The sequence below is a fragment of the Stenella coeruleoalba genome (genome assembly GCF_951394435.1).
Source record: "Stenella coeruleoalba genome assembly, chromosome: 8".
Taxonomy (NCBI): Eukaryota; Metazoa; Chordata; class Mammalia; order Artiodactyla; family Delphinidae; genus Stenella; species Stenella coeruleoalba.
The window spans coordinates 78,685,553-78,705,393 of NC_137154.1; the positions used below are offsets into that span (position 1 = coordinate 78,685,553).

Here is a 19,841-nt window from a genome sequence, read left to right on the forward strand (position 1 = left end):
TTTAATTGCATGTAATTTAACAATCTTTCTATGTAAATAAAAATGGAAATAGAAATAGAAGCTAAAAGACTCAAAATAGCAGTTTATGTGAACAATTTTTCTTAATAGTTACCATGGTACAGGGCGGAGTCCAGATGGCAGAGTAGGAGAACTAGGAGTTTGTGTCCCGTCACAACTAGGGCACCTAGTAGGCACTGGTGGGGGGCCTTGGACCCCTAAGGGGACAGGAAGAATCCCCACGCTACCTGGTAGGATGTGTGTTGGGGGGAAGGAGGCGGGGAGGAAAAGTGGAGGTGTGATGGGACCAGTGCCCCTGAGGGGCAGCAGGGGGAGGGGAGGGGTTCCCACCCTTGGAGGGGACCACTCACAGGGAGGGGATAAGCGGGGACAGGGAGAGACCTTCGGGGGTAGGGGAATTGGAGGGGAATATGGCCAGCGTCTCCCCCACCAGCTTGGGCCCCAGTGAGCCTGCTGGGGTCCTGGGTCTGAACCTTCGCCCTCTGTGGCCCCTTCCGGCTGTGCAGGTCCTGGGGTCATGGGATGGAGGGAGGGAGGAAGAAAAGTGGAGGCAGGATGAGACTGGCACCCCTGAGGGGTGGCTGGGGGAGGGGAGGGGCTCCCATGCTTGGACGGGCCCACTCACAGTGAGGGGATCAGCGGGGACAGAGAGAGACCTTCAGGACATTGGGGGATCAGAGGGGAACACGGCCATGGTCTCCCCTACCCACTCAGGCCCCTGCGAGCCTGCTAGGGTCCCATGCCTGAACCTCTGCCCTCCAGGGCTCCCTCCTGCTGTGCAGATCCTGAGCTTAAATCCTGCACCCCATGGCAGGGCCTTTTCGAGCCTCACAGGTCCTGAGCCCAAGCCCTGCCACCCCCTGCCCCCTGCAAAGGCCTTTTCCAGACACAAGGGTCCTGGGCCCTGGGGGACCCCACTCCACCAAGGCTTCTTCCGGCTACAAGAGTCCCGACATGAGCCCTGCCCCACTCCCCACCCCCCCACCAAGGACTTTTCTGGGCTTTTCTTTTTTTTTTAGCTGTTGTGGTTCTGCCTTGTTTGTTATTTCATTTTTCTTTTTTCTAACACTTCTTAAGTTTTCTAATTTTATTTTATTTTTTATTCTTTATTATTGTTCTGCTCCTTTTTGTTTGTCACCTTTTTTTTTTTTTTTTTGGCCATACCGCGAGGCTTGTGGGGTCTTGGTTCCCAGGCTGGGGGTCAGGCCTGACCTACTGTGGTGGGAGCACCAAGTCCAAATCACTGGACTAACAGAGAACTTCAGACCCCAGGGAATATTAAATGGTGTGAGCTCTCCTGGAGGTCCTCATCTCAGCACCAAGACCCGGCTCCACCCAACTGCCTGCAAACTCCAGTGCTAGATGCCTTGGGCCAAACAATCAGCAAGATAGGAACACAGCCCCACCCATCAAAAAAAACAAGAGATGACAAAAAAATATTTTACACACGAAGGAGCAAGGTAAAAACCTATAAGATCAAATAAATGAAGAGGAAATAGGCAACTACCTGAAAAAGAATTCAGGGTAATGATAGTAAAGATGATCCAAAATCTTGGAAATAGAATGGAGATAGGGATTGAGAAAATACAAGAAATGTGTAACAAGGGCTGAGAAGAACTAAAGAACAAACAGTGATGAACAACACAATAACTGAAATGAAAAATACACTAGAAAGAATCAATAGCAGAATAACTGAGGCAGAAGAATGAATAAGTGAGGTGGAAGATAGAATGGTGGAAATAACTGCTGAGGAGCAGAATAAAGAAACAAGAATGAAAAGAAATGAGGACAGGGCTTCCCTAGCAGCACAGTGGTTGAGAGTCCACCTGCTGATACAGGGGACACGGGTTTGTGCCCTGGTCCGGGAAGATCCCACATGCTGTGGAGTGGCTAGGTCCATGAGCCATGGCCGCTGAGCCTGTGTGTCTGGAGCCTGTGCTCCACAACGGGAGAGGCCCGTGTGCTGCAAAAAAAAAAAAAAAAAAAAAGAAATGAAGACAGTCTCAGAGACCTCTGGAAAAACAGTAAATGCACCAATATTCGAATTATACGGGTCCCAGAAGAAGAAGAAAAAGAGAAAGAATCTGAGAAAATATCTTAGCCACCCAAGCCCAGGAAGTGCAGAGAGTACCATATAGGATAAACCCAAGAAGAAACATGTCAAGACACATATTAATCAAACTAACAAAAATTAAATTCAAAGAAAAAATATTAAGAGCAGAAAGGGAAAAGCAAAGAATAACATACAAGGGAATCTGCATAAGTTTATCAGCTGATGTTTCAGCAGAAACTCTGCAGGCCAGAAGAGGGTGGCAGGATATCTTTAAAGTGATGAAAGCAGAAACCCTACAACCAAGATTACTCTACCCAGCAAGGATCTCATACAGATTTGACAGAGAAATCAAAAGCTTTACAGACTAGCAAAAGCTAAGGGAATTCAGCACCACCAAACCAGCTTTACAACAAATACTAAAGGAACTTATCTAAGCAGGAAATACAAGGAAAGAAAAAGACCCATAAAAACAATCCTAAAACAATTAAGAAAATGGTAATAGGAATATACATATCCATAATTACCTTGAATGTAAATGGATTTTGTGTCCATTAGAATGCACACAAAAATAGGACCTGTGTATATGCTGTCTACAAGAGGTCCACTTCAGACTTAGGGACATATACAGACTGAAAGTGAATGGATGGAAAAAGATATTACATGCAAATGTAAATCAAGAAAAAGATGGAGTAGCAATACTCATATCAGATATACTAGACTTTAAAATAAAGACTACTACAAGAGACAAGGAAGGACAGACACTACATAATGATCAAGGGATCAATCAAAGAAGGAGATACATCAATTATAAATATTTATGCATCCAACATATGAGCACCTCAATACATAAGGCAAATGCTAACAGCCATAAAAGGGGAAATTGATGGTAACAAAATAATAGTGGGTGACTTTAACACCCCACTTACACCAATGGGCAGACATCCAGACAGAAAATAAGGAAACACATGCTTTAAATGACAAAATAGACCAGATAGACTTAATTGACATTAATAGGACATTCCACCCCAAAGCAGCAGAATATACTTTCTTCTCAAGTGCTCATGGGTCATTCTCCAGGATAGAGCACATCTCGGGTCACAAATCAGACCTTGGTTAACTTAAGAGAATTGAAATCGTGTCAAGCATCTTTTCTGACCACAGTGCTATGAGATTAGAAATCAATTACAGGAAAAAACCTGTAAAAAACACAGACACATAGAGGCTAAATAATTCACTATTAAATAACAAAGAGATCACTGAAGAAATCAAAGAGGAAATAAAAAAATACATAGAAACAAATGACAATGAAAACACAACAACCCAAACCTACGGAGGCAGTAAAAGCAGTTCTAAGAGGGAAGTTTATAGCAACTCAGTCTCACCTCAAGAAACAAGAAAAATCTCAAATAAACAATCAAACTTTACACCTAAAGCAACTAGAGAAAGAAGAACAAAAAAACCCCCCAAAGTTAGTAGAAGGAAAGAAATCATAAAGATCAGAGCAGAAAAAAAATGAAATAGAAAAAGAAAACAATAGCAAAGATCAATAAAACTAAAAATTGGTTCTTTGAGAAGATAAACAAAATTGATAAACCTTTGGTCAGACTCATCAGGAAGAAAAGGGAGAGGATTAAAATCAATAAAATCAGAAATGAAAAAGGAGAAATTACAACTGACACCACAGAAATATAAAGGATCATAAGAGACTACTATAAGCAGCTACGTGCAAATAAAATAGACAACCTGGAAGTAATGGACAAATTCTTAGAAAGGTACAACCTTCCAAGACTGAACCAGGAAGAAATATGAACAAACCAATCACAAGTAATGAAATTGAAACTGTGATTTAAAAACTCCCAATGAACAGAAGTCCAGGACCAGATGGCTTCACAGGTGAATTCTATCAAACATTTAGAGAACAGCTAATACCTACCTTTCCGAAACTCTTCCAAGAAATTGCAAAGGAATGAACAGTCCTAAGCTCATTCTACGAGGGTACCATCACCCTGATACCAAATCAGACAAAGATATCACAAGAATGAAAATTATAGGCCAATACCACTGATGAACATAGACTCAAAAATCCTCAACACTAGCAAACTGAATCCAACAACACATTAAAATGATCATACACCCTGATCAGGTGGGATTTATACCATGGATGCAAGGATTCTTCAATATATGCAAATCAATCTATGTGATAAACCATATTAACAAATTAAAGAATAAAAGCCATATGATCATCTCAATAGATGCAGAAAAAGCTTTTGACAAAATTCAATACCCAATTATGATAAAAACTCCCCAGAAAGTGGGCATAGAGGGAACCTACCTCAACATAATAAAGGCCATATATGACAAACCCACTGCAAACATGATTCTTAATGGTGAAAAACTGAAAGCATTTCCTCTAAGATCAGGAATAAGACAAGGATGTCCACCCTCACCACTATTATTCAACATAGTTTTAGAAGCCCTAGCCATTGCAATCAGAGAAGGAAAAGAAATAAAAGGAATCCAAATTGGAAAAGAAGAAGTGAAACTCTCACTGTTTGCAGATGATATGATACTATACATAGAAAATCCTAAAGATGCCACCAGAAAACTACTAGAGCTAATCAACGAATTTCGTAAAGTTGCAAGATACAAAATTAATGCACAGAAATCTCTTGCATTCCTATACACTAACAACAAAAAATCAGAAAGAGAAATTAAGGAAAAATCCCATTTACCTTTGCAACAAAAAGAATAAAATACCTAGGAATAAACCTACCTACGGAGGTAAAAGACCTATAGTCAGTAAACTATAAGACACTGATGAAAGAAATCAAAGATGACACAATCAGATGGAGAGATATACCATTTTCTTGGATTGGAAGAATCAATATTGTGAAATAGACTACACAACTCAAAGCAATCCCTATCAAATTACCAATGGCATTTTTCACAGAATTAGAAGAAAAAATTTTACAATTTCGATGGAAACACAATCCTGAGAAAGAAAAACAGAGCTGGAGGAATCAAGCTCCTTGACTTTGGACTATACGACAAAGCTAAACTATTCAAGACAGTATGGTACTGGCACAAAAACAGAAATATAGATCAGTGGTACAGCATAGAAAGCCCTGAGATAAACCCACGCACCTATGGTCACCTAATCTATGACAGAGGTTAGAGGACAAGTCTATGACAAAGGAGTCAAGAATATATAATGGGGAAAAGATAGTTGCTTCAGTAAGTGGTGCTGGGAAAACTGGACAGCTACATGTAAAAGAATGAAATTAGAACACTCCCTAACACTATACACAAAAATAAACTCAAAATGTATTAAAGATCTAAGTGTAAGACTGTAAACTATAAAATTCTTAGAGGAAAACGTAGGAAAAACACTCTTTGACATAAATTGCAGCAAGATCTTTTTTGACCCACCTCCTAGAGAAATGGAAATAAAAACAAAAATAAACAAATGGGACTTAATTAAACTTAAAAGCTTTTGCACAGCATAGGAAACTGTAAAAAAGACAAAAAGACAACCCTCAGAATGGGAGAAAATATTTGCAAACGAAGCAACTGACAAAGGATTAATTTCCAAAACACAGAAACAGCTCAGGCAGCTCAATATGAAAAACAACAACAAAAAACAAAAACAAAAAAAGCTCAATTGAAAAATTGGCCAAAGGCCTAAATAGACAGTTTTCCAAATAAGACATACAGGTGGCCAAGAGGCACAGGAGAAGATGCTCAACATTACTAATTATTAGAAAAATGCAAATCAAAACTACAATGGAGTATCATCTCACCCCAGTCAGAATGGCCAACATAAAAAATCTACAAACCATAAATGGCAGAGAGGGTGTGGAGCATATGGAACCTTCTTGCACTGTTGGTGGGAATGTAAATTGATACAGCCACTATGGAGAACAGTATGGAGGGTCATTAAAAAACTAAAAATAGAACTACCATATGACCCAGCAATCCCACTACTGGGCATATACCCTGAGAAAACCATAATTCAAAAAGACACATGTACCCCAATGTTCATTGCAACACTATTTACAATAGCCAGGATAGGGAAGCAACCTAAATGTCCACTGACAGAAGAATGGATAAAGAAGATGTCGTACATATATGCAATGGAATATTACTCAGCCATAAAAAGAAATGAAATTGAGTTATTTGTAGTGAGGTGGATGGACCTAGAGTCTGTCATACAGAGTGAAGTAAGTCAGAAAGAGAAAAACAAATACCGTACGCTAATGCACATATATGGAATCTAGAAAAATGGTACAGATGAACCTATTTGCAGGGCAGGGATAGAGATGCAGACATAGAGAATGGATGGGTGGACACAGAGGGGGAAGTAGACGGCAGGATAAACTGGGAGATTAGGGTTGATATAAATATAGTACCAAATAGATAGCTAATGGGAACCTACTGTTCCCATTAGGATCTCAGCTCGGTGCTCTGTGATGACTTAGATGGGCGGGATGGGGGGGTGGGAGGGAGGTCCAAGAGGGAGGGCATATATGTATACATATAGCTGATTCACTTCATTGTACAGCAGAAACTAACACAACATTGGAAAGCAATTATACTCCAATTAAAAAATTCTAATAAAAAATAGTTACCATGGTATAAAGCTTTCTCTTCAGCACTTTACATTAGTGTTATGTATTTTTTAAAATAATATTAAAGGGTATTTAGTTGCAAATCTAAGGAAGACTGTTTTCTTTTAAGCTAGATCACGCACACGGTAAAGAAAGCATCATCAAAGCATCTAAAAAAATAACTTGCCTGAATTGTCTCATAACAGGAGGTTCCAATAAAGAATGCAGTGCTGCCACCAAAAACTAACCAGGAGAATTCAGGAGGCACAAAAGGAGGAGGGAGGAGATGCCAACCCAAACATCCTGTCAACTTCCTAGAAACCTTCACACTGGAATCTATCTTGCCTGAGAGATCTGCACACCACCAGGATAGACCTTGATTCAGTCCAAGTATGGGCAACAAGCAAGATGACTGGCCAAAGACAACCTGGAAAGCAAAATCCATTATCATAAAACGTGAGACTGCAAGCCACGTGGCAGAGCAGCTCTCCTGGGTTCCCTTACCCTACTGCTCTCCACCTGGGTGCCCCTTCCCAATAAAGTCTTTTGCTTTGTCAGTACATGTGTCTCCTTGGACAATTCATTTCCGAGTGTTAGACATGCTTGGGCCCTGGAAGGGGTCCTCCTTCCTACAACAATTATAGAGGAAAAGATTACCTATTATAGTAATACGTTTTGAAAGTTTTTTTATACTGAGAACCTTAAAACAGTAGGTTCACTGGCATACTTCATTATACTGAAAGGCAAAATTAAAAGCACTATATTTATTAGACAAATGATTATCATGTAACTAGTTATAGGTGCAACAGACTTTATTAAGACAACATACTGTAAAACAGCTTTACAAACTCACATGCTTACAGGGGCAAGTAGGCTATGTAAATTAGTGAAATGGTCAGGGTGTGAGACAGTGGGGTGGGTGAGTACACATCTTATCTGTAGCAGTCTGGATGGGCTAGATTAGGGCAGAGAAACAAAGAAGTCAATTGTTCAATTGTTTAAGACAACCAAATTTGTTTGTTGCTCACACTACATGTTGGTCAAGGGTCAGCTGGGGACCCTGTTCTTTGTCATTAGAACAAATCTATCTAGATTTGACATGTCTATCAAATGTCACTATCTAGAACATTATTGGTTACTATGGCAGAGGAAAAAGAAAGCGCACAGTTTATCTTGCTTAGTCCAAGCAACATTTTTTTCCTTAATTTGAAATATGTTAGAAGGTATGGTAGTCATTAGAACTGTTCTCAGATATTTTATAGCTTTCTTTCTTTCTGTGCACAAGGTACAATAGCACTTTCCTGCCTACTTGCAATTAGATGTTACTATGTGGCTTGGTTGGCCAACAAAATGTAAATGGAATTGATGTGCATAAACTTTAAGAGCCACAAGGTTTCTTTTCACTCAATACCAATAAGATATATTTTCAACTACAACAATTGTGACTATTCAAGAGAACTCTTATATAAGGTAATTTAAAACAAAGCTCAAGAAGTAGAAACAGTTACCAAAAAGTTTACAATTAACTTTGATATTTAATTTTTAATATATAATGAAGCACCAGCATTCAAATAAATAGTATTTAACATCTGATAGAAGACTCAAAATATTTATTTAATCATAGTGTCTGTATTTTCTTATAGTGAAACCCAAGAGTATTGTCTGCAAGGAGCTCCACACTTTGATTTTGTTCTCCACCAATGTCTGTTTCTGATTCTCTTTGTTAGTGGAGATTGGGGAAAATCATCCCCACATTACCACATTTCTGGCCCATTCCCCCACCTCCTCAACCATGTCCAGGATTAGTCTGGGGAATGGAAGTAGACAGAATTGCAAATGCAAGAATCATCTTCATTTATATGTATGAACTGATAAACACTAACTCCTTTATTTACATGGCTCCTTCCTCTCCCCCTATATTTTCAGTACAATTGACTACAGGAAGTATTGGGTCCCTATTAGAGTCAGGTGTAATGGTTAATGGCTATTTTCTGACTTAGGAGCAGAATTTGGAGAAATAGACTCCCTATTATTCCACAGGGACACATAAAAATGTATAGAGGTAAACATATTTAAGTATTTGAGTTGAACATTAAATGTCATATTAGAATATATATTTCATTGTACTGGTGATTGAAATCTGTAAATACTATGCCCTAGAGTAAGTTTCAGCTTCTCTAAGTGTGAAGAAGAGGTTCCGAAATTACATTCTTTCATGTATAGCTCCCCCAACAGTGTCCAAGGATAGTAATTAGATGTCTATTCTTTTTTTTTAAATTTTGTAATCTTTGGCTGTGTTGGGTCTTCGTTTCTGTGCAAGGGCTTTCTCTAGTTGCGGCAAGTGGGGGCCACTCTTCATAGTGGTGCGCGGGCCTCTTCACTATTGCGGTCTCTCTTGTTGCGGAGCACAGGCTCCAGACGCGCAGGCTCAGTAGTTGTGGCTCACGGGCCTAGTTGCTCTGCGGCATGTGGGATCTTCCCAGACCAGGGCTCGAACCCATGTCCCCTGCATTAGCAGGCAGATTCTCAACCACTGTGCCACCAGGAAAGCCCAAGATGACTATTCTTTAATATGAAAAATGATATAATAACAATCCTATGGTATTTTTTCTTTCAATTGAATAAGAGTATAAAGAGTATATTTAATAAGTGGGGCAATATTTTTTAACCATCATTATGTTTTTAATATAATTTGCCCAATATTTGTCAAACATAATGGATAAAACAGAAAACGTTTTTTTTCCTCTATTCACTTTCATAAAATAGATACAGATAACTTAGAGATCATCTAGAACGGTGGTACCCTGGGGAAACTTGAGTTATTTTTGGGGGTCTGTGAGGTCAAACTATTTCCACAATAGTAAGACATTTTGTGCCTCTTTCACTGTGCTTGACATTTGATGGTGTAAAAGTAATGGCGGGCAGAATTCTAAAACAGCCCCAAGGTTTCACTCTCTGGTGGGCACACCTTGGATAACCTTCTCATCTTGAATGTGGGCAAATCCTGTGAATATAGTGGGCTACCACTTCCATGCTTTAGTTTACTACTCAGTTAACTCTGAGTTATTAAAGGAGATTATTCATTGGGCTTGATCTAATCGGGTAAAACCTTAAAAGGAATGGGGCCCTTTGTGTTATAAGAGATTTGAAGCACAGGAGAGATTTGATGTGTAAGAAAGTTCTCCATTGTTGGCTTTGAAGATGCAGGTAAAGAATGCAGTGGCCTCTAGTTGCTGAAGGTGCCTCCAGCTTATAGCCAGCAAAGAAATGGGAACTTAGGTCTTGCAACTTCAAGGAATCTAGTTCTGTCTCAGGTATATGAACTTGGAAGAGGACCGTAAGCTCCAGATGAGAACTCAGCCTGGCCAACATGTTGAACTAAGCCTTGTAATACCCTTAGTAGAGGACCAGAGATGCAGTTCCCAGACTACTAATGGACAGGACTTCAAGCTAATAAATGGGTAGTGTTTTAGACCACTAAGTTTGTAGCAATTTGTGATGCAGCAATGGAAAACTAAAATAGTGGCTAAACTGCTGACACCTTGGCACAAATCAAGGCACCAAAATGTTTTAGTAGTCATCCATTCTTCACTTCCATGTACTCACAGGAAAAGATTCCAGTTTCACTTACGAATGTCCTCAATGATAGAGTAAATAATTTTATCAGATCTCAAAACTTGAGTACAAGTCATTTTAATATTCTGACTGATGAAACACCATAAAGCACTTCTGCTGCATACTGAAGTACAGTTTGCCTTAAAAAAAAGAACTTGTGTGACTGTTCGAATTGTGATCAAAACTAGCAGCTTTTATCACTGAAGGCAATTTTTACTTGAAAGAATGACAAACTATGATTATTAAGATTTGGGTATTTGGCAGACTTTTTTTTTCCTCAAAAATGAATGAAATAAGCCTATCATTTCAAGGAAAAAACTGACAGTATTTGTTGACAATGATGAAATTCAGGCTTTCATGCAAAAATTAGAATTTTGGAAAACTTAAACTCTCTACTGTAAGTTTGACAACCTCTCCATACATAAAGACTTTTTCTTATGATATCAGTGGTTTATTAATGAATGTGATTTTTAAATATTGCACAGTAAAAGGTATCAACATTTAGAAGATCTGCATAGCTCAAATATTTTCCAAATGATCAATGCATGATGTTACAAAATTATGCATGGGTAAAATATCCATTCAGAGTGCAAGTGACCAATGGATTTTAATGTAGTTGAGTATGAAATGTTGATTGATATGGTTCCAGATTCCAAATTGTAACTGTCCTTTAAGAAACTACCATTTGTGGAGTTTTGGTTTAGTAACAAAGAAGAATACTCACAGTTAACTGAAAAGATTATAAAGTTCTTTCTGTTTTCCAACTACATTATCTGTGTTTTCTCCATATACTTCAACTAAAACAACATATTGCAAGAGATGGAATGCAGAAGTAGATAGACGATCTCTTACTAAGGAATATATTAAAGAGATTTGCAGAAATGTAAAACAATACCACTCTTCTGACCAAATTTATTTTTGTTTTGGGAATTATAATTATTTTCATAAAATATGTTATTTATGTTAACAAGTCTTGGGCTTATTATTTTTAAATTGATGAATAAATGAATATTTTAAAATTTGTCTCACATTGAATGACTATTATAGTAAATGTTGATAGAAATAATGCAGAGAAACAAAAATTTTCTGGAAGCTTCAATACTTTTTTAAAGTATAAATAAGTCCTGACACCAAGAGGTTTGATACATGTAAATACCGAAAAAAGTTAGGAATCCTTGGTTCAGAAAGGTTTTATGCCCTGGCTCACATTATCTGTTTGCATGCCACCTGCTAACCAACTTTTAAACAAATGCTCCACATTAATTTTTTTTAAACAGCACACTACTGCTGAAATCAGTTACTCATTGGTTAGTGTGGCCTAAATTGCGATTAGAAAATAGACCCACACATGTATAATATAAAATGGTTCAAACACAATAAAGGTTACGTGGGCCTCTCACTGTTGTGGCCTCTCCTGTTGCGGAGCACAGGCTCCGGACGCAGAGGCTCAGCAGCCACGGCTCACGGGCCCAGCCGCTCTGTGGCATGTGGGATCTTCCCGGACTGGGGCACGAACCCATGTCCCCTGCATCTGCAGGTGGACTCTCAACCACTGCGCCACCAGGGAAGCCCAATAAAAGTTATTTCTTGCTTAACAATTGCTGGCTTTATGCCACACTGTGATTCAGAAGCCCTGGTTCAGACTCTTTCATGGTTCTGCCATCTCTTGATGCTTTGTTAGCTGCATCCAGCTGGCAAAGGGTAAAAGTATACTTACTTCTTTAAAATCTTGCCTTGGAAGTGGCACACACTACTTCTGCTCACATTTCATTGGTGAGAATTAGTTAATGCCCACACCTGGATGGCAAACACCTCTTAGCTGCGAAAGGGGAGATATTATGTTAGTGGCTAGCCTGCTGCTACCACTGTGAAATAGTGTCTAGAGATTGAGAATTGGATTTGGGTATGAATCTTCATTCTATAACTTACCATCTCTGAGATTCTTTCTTCTTTATTGAAGCTTCATGAGTACAGGGACTTTATCTGTCTTGTTTTCCACTCTAGGCCTAAGTCTGGGTATACAGCAGTGAACAAGATACACAAAATCCCTATCCACATGGGGTTTACATGTCAACTGGACATCTAGGTTAAAATGTTTTTTGACATCTGGGTTAAAATTGATGAAAACACTCAAATTTCATATCTTGTGGAAGTCCAAAGCCCATCCAAGATTTCTAAAAATTCCTGGGAGGATGAGATTCTCATGATTTCAGCTGCTTTCTAGACTCATCTCCCTACATGTGTTGCCTTTTTATTCACTTTTATTCACATTGCCATGGATGCTTAATTCAGCCATTTCACACATCTCCACCAAAATAACTCACCCAGACTAAGCATTTGTGAGTAATGGAGACTTTCCTTAAGACCCTGGTAAGGATCATAATGCTCATTGCAGAGCAAGAATCTCTGTATCCATATTAGCCATTTTTGCTTTCAAAATCCTTTTTCGCTATCCAGTCACCCTGGGTCGCTATTTGGATTTTTTCCCATCCAGCTGCCGGCATTCTACCTCACTGACTCCCTTCCCATCTTTTGGATTATTTCGTAAGAATTTGAATTCATTTCCCTTTATAATTTAAAGCACTTCAGCTTTCTTTAGTTTCCATTCCTCAAACTTAATCAAGATGCTCAGCAGATAAAAAGACCTTCTTTCTAATTCTAAAAGAATATAGTAGTGATTACCGAGTGCAAATAAAACAATTGGTATGTGTTTATTTTCCCTAGGATAATGGCTCAAATCAGGGTTGAGATGATGACTGATTATGAGGGCAGAGACTATGGTCTCCAGGGCCTAGTTCACTACTTGGCATATAGCAGCATGAGGTAAATATTTTTAGAAGATAATTATTGAATTCGGAGACTCTTTGATGAATATTGGGATAAATGACCAGCAATTTAGTAGTTTGTAGTGATGCCATGGGGTAGAAAATGATGAAGGCTGATTTCACATCTGTATTTCTTCAGCATTTGGTTATGCTTGTTATAAAACAAATTAACAAGTATCACTGCCCGTTTTGGTTATTTTACAATATGGCTGTGTGTTCTGATAACGATTGTTATGAAAAATTGGAGAAATAATAACATTTTTCTGAAATAATAGGATAACAAAATTAAAATAATGGGAAATTAACACAGAAACGAGAAGAGTAAGATGGAGAAAGTAAATTAACGTTGTATTGAACTCCTATTATCAGCCTCTTTAAAAAGCGGTGTTTAAGTAGTAATCTCTTAAAGTCCTCATTATAACCCAGATAGTATTTCCCTATTTTACAGATGTGGAACTTGACGTTGACAGTGGTTTGCTAACGAGTGAAGGGGAAGAGGGAGCACTAGAACCCCAGCCATCCTAAATCCTTGTCATACTGCTGCACTTGAAGACTAGAGGTATCTCTTCTAATTATGCGTTATAAGAAGTCAGTAGAAAGCATTAAAGGCAGATTTTGCGACCTGACACAAACTTGCCTGAATCCTTTGCAATCGAGGACCGCGGCGAGCAGCTAAGGAGCTCCTAGATGATCGATCCTCTCCGAGAGCTTTGCGTGCGCGTGCCCGAGATGGTAACGCCCACCGCACGCCGCCGTAGTGCTCCGTCGCCATAGCGACTGCCGGTGGCAACCGCGGAGCTCTGAAGGCCCGCAGGCGAGCTCCGGATTTGGGCCGAGTTCTCATCTTCTCTTTACTTCTGTGCCGACTGTTTTTTTCCTCCTTCCCTCTTTGCCGCCCTCCCTCCTCTTTCCCGTTCTCTAGAATCATGGCGGGCGGAACCGGGGACGTTCGGAAGCTTTTCATCTTCACTACTACTCAGAATTACTTTGGACTGGTGTCGGAATCTTGGGACCAGCCGCTGCTGTACAACAGTCCTGAAATCAACAACTTCTTGGACGACGGGAACCAGATGCTCCTCAGAGTGCAGCGATCCAACGTCGGAATTTCCTTTTCCAATGTGGTATGCTTCCCTGCACCCCTGCCCTGACCTACCTTTACGTCCCCGGGCTCAGCCAGAAGGATGTCGGGTCCGTTTCTGCCTTCCTGTTTGGATCATCCTAGAGGGCCCAGTGCTGTCCCCGCTTGATGAGCTGCGCTGGCCTCGTGCTTCAGCGTGTAGTTTCCGAGCTTGGATCCCCCCGACCAAAGGAGGTTCCCAGTCCACGCACCTGAAGAGAACAATTCTAGTCTTTCTAGTTTTTTTTTTTTTTTTATACTACAGATAGGTTATAGTTAAAAATAAAATATTTACCTTATTTATTTAAACATTTTTTCTTTCTCCACCCTGTTGAGGTTCTTCGAGGCAAATCCTAGTGTATCTTTTTTGGATTATATACGAGTTTAAATTTACTCTAGGGAAAGAATAGTTAGGAATTCAAATCTTTTAAGAAATGATAAGGCAGGAAGTTTAAATTCTTTTTGTTGTGCCACATATGATGTATTGATTTATTCATTATTATTTACTGCTGCCTCCACTGGCAAGATTGTTTAAGAAATGGTTGCATTTGCAACCAGGAGATACACACACACACACACACACACACACACACACACACACACACACACACATTCAGAATAATACATAGAAAAAAAATTGCCTCACACATTACCCCTGCCTAACACTGAGGCCCTGCTCAGTAAATGGAGGAAAATTAACAAGTGATAGTCATATATTAAACCTTTTCCTCTTGTGTTCACGGGTGTCCCTAGGTCTAACAGAGTATTTGATGCACAGCAAGCACTGAATGCGTTTTTTGTAGGATGATTGTATCATTCACCCTATTATGAATTTTTGGTCTTGGATTTCACTCAATTCTATTCAATCGATGTATTTTGAACTCAATATATGCAAGGCACTTTGCTAGGTTTGGTGAGTTTACAAAGATGTAAAAAGCATAGATAATCATAGCTAACGTTTATTTTCCCTTTACTCTCTGTCAGGTGCTGTTGTAAGTACTTTGTGTGTTTTGGCTTATTTAATAGTCACAACAACACTATAAGATAGAAACTTTTGATTTCCATTTTGTGGCTGAGGAAAGTAAGGCACAAAGGTTACACCCTAAGCATTAACTACTCCACTTCTCTAATAGGTTAATATAATTCAGAACATGACCCCCTGTGTCTGTCTTCTAGAGCCTCACTGCAGTGGCCTAGATTGACATATACTCAACAAGTTATAAAATCAGGGCACACAGTTGTAAATGCCACCGAAGGTTTAGATAGATTGTAATGGGAAATTAAGATCCCACAAGCCGTGTGGCCAAAAACCAAACCAAACCAAACCAAAACAAACAAAAAAGAAAATGGAAACTATAACTTTTAGTTAAGCTAGTAGAGTCCAACAGTATATTTTATCTTTAGTCATACATCACACTACAGATTTTTAGTCATATTTGAAAATGTTTTGTTATATCTTAAGTTGTACTTTAGATATCTAAGAATCAGCATGATTGAAGAAATTAACAATTACTGAGTACCTACTATGGGTCTGGCATTGTCCTGGGTGCTGGGGATTAAGTTATGAACATGTCAGGCTTTATCTCCAAGGAGTAACATTCAAATAGACAAAAATGGGCTAAACACATGCACACAGGTATATAATGTAACATAATTTTGGGTATTGATAAGTGCTGTTAATAAAAATAGAGTAATGTTAAAGTAGTGATGGGCATGGGGAGGGGAAGTGCATTAAAATAAAGAGGGAGAGAATACCTGTCTGAATTAGTGACTTTAGAAGTGAGATTTAAATGATGACTTGTAGGCAGATTTAGAGGAAGAGTTTTCTAAGGAAAAGAAATGATAAGTACCAAGGCCTTGAGCTGGGTCTTATCTTGGTTTTAAGGAGCTGGAAAAAAAAAATCCAGAGTCATTGCTGAAGTTTAATGAATAACCAAAGAATGTGAAAGTTACAGTATGGACTGATCATTTAGGACCTTGTACACCATTTAGGTTGAAATAGGAAGTCGTTGGTAATCTTAAGCAAGAGAGAGGTATGATCTGTTTTATGCTGTAGAATAGAGGTTGGCAAATTTTTTCTATAATGGGCCAGATAATAAATATTTTGGGCTTTGCAGGTCATAAGGTCTCTGTCACAACTCCAGCTCTGCCATTGCCATGAGAAAGCAGCCATGACAATATGTGAATGAATGAGTGTGGCTGCATTCCACTTTATTTATGGACACTGATACTTGAATTTCATATCATGAAATATTATTATTCTTTCGGTTTTTCAGAAAGTGTGGAAATAATTTTTAGCTTGTGGCCTGTACAAAACAGGCAGAAAGTTGTGGTATGCTGATCCCTGATCGATCCCAGTAGGTGATAGAGGTATTTTGCAACCTCAAAAAAGAACCAACTTTACACCTTAATAATTATCAAATTATAGTCAGTTAAGAGGAAATAGCAGTTGCCAATGATAGGGAAACTTGGAGGAGATGTGGCTAGGAGTGCTCATTCTCAGTTTTTCTTTACTCAGGGAATGATGAGCAGCTGTAGCCAACTTATCCTTTGCTTTAACTCTGACTTTGGCTAGGGCAAAGCTCATTGTCCTGATGGATGCCCCAGGATGGCTTGGACAGTGACTATAGATACTGTTTTCAAAGTATGATGTTAAAAGATGTATTTTCTGGGGCTTCCCTGGTGGCGCAGTGGTTGAGAGTCCGCCTGCTGATGCAGGGGACATGGGTTCCTGCCCTAGTCCGGGAAGATCCCATATGCTGCGGAGCGGCTGGGCCCGTGAGCCATGGCCGTTGAGCCTGCGCGTCTGGAGCCTGTGCTCCGCAACGGGAGAGGCCACAACAGTGAGAGGCCCGTGTACCGCACACACACACACAAAAAAGTATTTTCTGAATATTCTTTCTTCAGATAGGTGGGAGGAGGGAAATTTAAGGGTATGGTCTATTTAATTACTAAGGAATGAATGTTTCAAATCTACTTATCTGCAGCTTGTTATTCTCGCTTGTAATTGGAATAAAATGATCATGCTAGCAATAGAATTCTAATGCGTGAAAATGAGAGTTTGAGAAAAGCAGCAATACTGAGTAAATGCCAATTCCTTCCTAGTGGCTAAAAAAATACAATGATTAGGATAAAAGAAAAGTAGCACAAAAGCTCACTCACCCTTTTTTTTTTAATTGGAGTATAGTTGCTTTACAATGTTGTGTTAGTTTCTGCTGTGCAAGGAAGTGAATCAGCTATATGTATACCTATATCCCCTCCCTCTTGGACCTCCCTTCCACCATCGCACCCCCTCTATCCCACCCATCTAGGTGTCGAAGAGCACCGATCTGAGCTTCCTGTGCTTTATAGCATGTTCCCACTAGCTATTTTACACATGGTAGTGTATATGTCAACCCTAATCTCCCAGTTTGTCCCACCCTCCCCCTCCACCCCGTGTCCACATGTCTGTTCTCTAAGTCTACGTCTCTTTTCCTGCCCTGCAAATAGGTTCGTCTGTACCATTTTTTTAGATTCCACATATATGTGTTAATATACGATATTTGTTTTTCTCTTTCTGGCTTACTTCACTCTGTATGACAGACTCTAGGTCCATCCACATCTCTACAAATGATCCAATTTCGTTTCTTTTTATGGCTGAGTAATATTCCATTGTATATATGTACCACATCTTCTTTATCCATTCATCTGTCGTTGGGCATTTAGGTTGTTTCCTTGTCCTGGCTATTGTAAATAGTGCTGCAGTGAACATTGGGGTACATGTGTCCTTTTGAATTATGGTTTTCTCAGGGTATATGCCCAGTAGTGAGATTGCTGGGTCACATGGTAGTTCTATTTTTAGTTTTTTAAGGAACCTCCATACTGTTCTCCTTAGTGGCTGTATCAATTTACATTCCCACCAACAGTGCCAGAGGGTTCTCTTTTCTCCACACCCTCTCTAGCATTTATTGTTTGTAGATTTTTTTTTTTTTTTTGCGGTACGCGGGCCTCTCACTGTTGTGGCCTCTCTCGTTGCGGAGCACAGGCTCCGGACACGCAGGCTCAGCGGCCATGGCTCACCAGTCTAGCCGCTCCGCGGCATGTGGGATCTTCCCAGACCAGGGCACAAGCCCATGTCCCCTGCATCGGCAGGTGGACTCTCAACCACTGCGCCACCAGGGAAGCCCTGTTTGTAGATTTTTTGATGATAACCATTCTGACCAGTGTGAGGTGATAATCTCGTTATATGACAATTTAGTAAAATGTTTGATCTCAAATACTTTAAGGAAAAAATGTTTGTTCACATAAAGATGATTTTAGGAGATGGACAACCTAAGTTTGTTTTGGTAGTTCTGAGTTTATATTGAACTTAGTTTCATGTAAGAGGGTAATTAGCATCCTTGTTATAGAGTTTCTGGAGTGAAGAAGTATACTACTCACCAGTGTGTACCTGGGGCACACAGCTTTGATCTGTAGTATTACTGAATCTGTCTGGAGTGGATGTTAACAATATTCATATAGTGCTTTTTGTTTATAAACCATTTATCAAAGTAGCTTTATGATACAATCACATATAAGCAGGGATACATTTTTAAAACCCAGGTTTTTTTAAGAATTGGTTGTAATATACTATAATTATTTCTAAAGTATAGTTTTTCCAAGGGGTAAAATTACAGTAATATAACATTTTAGGGAAATATATAAATTTTCAAGTATTAACTTTATGAAAATAACATTAAAAATCATTTGTTTATCACTTTAGATTGATTTTGCCGACACAAAAGATAAAGTGCTGGTGTTTTTCAAGCTGCGACCTGAAGTAATTACTGATCAGAATCTACATAAAAACATTCTTGTTTCATCTATGTTAGAATCACCTATAAATTCCCTTTACCAAGCAGTACGGCAAGTATTTGCGCCAATGTTGTTAAAGGTGAGTAAATTAAAGTAGCTTGTATGGTGGTGGTTGTTTTTAGCCTAAGTATTTGGGTAAATGCTTTCATACACACAAAAGTAAATATTTATTATTTTATTTACTGGTAATATCATTAGTATTTTAGTTTTTAAGTTAAAATATTTTTTCTTTGTAATTAAAAAAATTTTAATGTAGCCTTTATTGGCAAATAGAGAAATTGGAGAAAGATATAAAATGCAATCTACATCAGCTCTTAAATTGCTGTAGTAAATGATCTTTATAAAGTTTTAACTGTTGAAAGGACTTTTTTCCCTCCCTTATGAGATGGAGGTAGTGTCAGGCTTTGAGTGAAACAGATATATTTGGACTTAGTTCTTTTGAAAGTGTTTTAGGAAACCAGTTTGATTGGCAAGATTTTGAACATTGTATGCTCTTGTCTGTTTTTATTTAGGATCAGGAATGGAGCAGAAACCTTGATCCCAAACTCCAGAATCTTTTGAGTGAACTAGAAGCAGGCTTGGGTATAGTTCTACGAAGATCAGATACTAATTTATCAAAACTGAAATTTAAGGAAGATGACACACGAGGTATTTACCCATAGTTTTGTCAAAGAAAATCAAAACAATTGCCTTATTAATACATTAGTAAATTAATATACTTCTTCAAAGATTTCTTCCCACACTTTGGATCTTCTCTGAGCTTGAACTGCTTT

The 19,841-nt window shown here is 39.0% G+C and overlaps 1 protein-coding gene across 7 annotated transcripts in view; it reads left to right on the forward strand.

Annotated features, from left to right (window-relative positions):
- The first annotated feature begins 13,806 nt into the window (after positions 1-13,806).
- DYNC2H1 (dynein cytoplasmic 2 heavy chain 1) overlaps positions 13,807-19,841 on the forward strand; it is a 376,702-nt gene continuing 370,667 nt past the window's right edge. For all 7 annotated transcript variants that reach the window (XR_013829425.1, XM_079929106.1, XM_079929107.1 and 4 more), the window contains exons 1-3: positions 13,807-14,239; positions 18,977-19,147; positions 19,581-19,716. Coding sequence is in view for 6 of the 7 variants with exons in the window: in XM_079929106.1 (XP_079785232.1) it covers positions 14,045-14,239; positions 18,977-19,147; positions 19,581-19,716 (502 nt within the window). In the remaining variant the exon portion in view is untranslated. The remainder of the gene's footprint in view (positions 14,240-18,976; positions 19,148-19,580; positions 19,717-19,841) is intronic.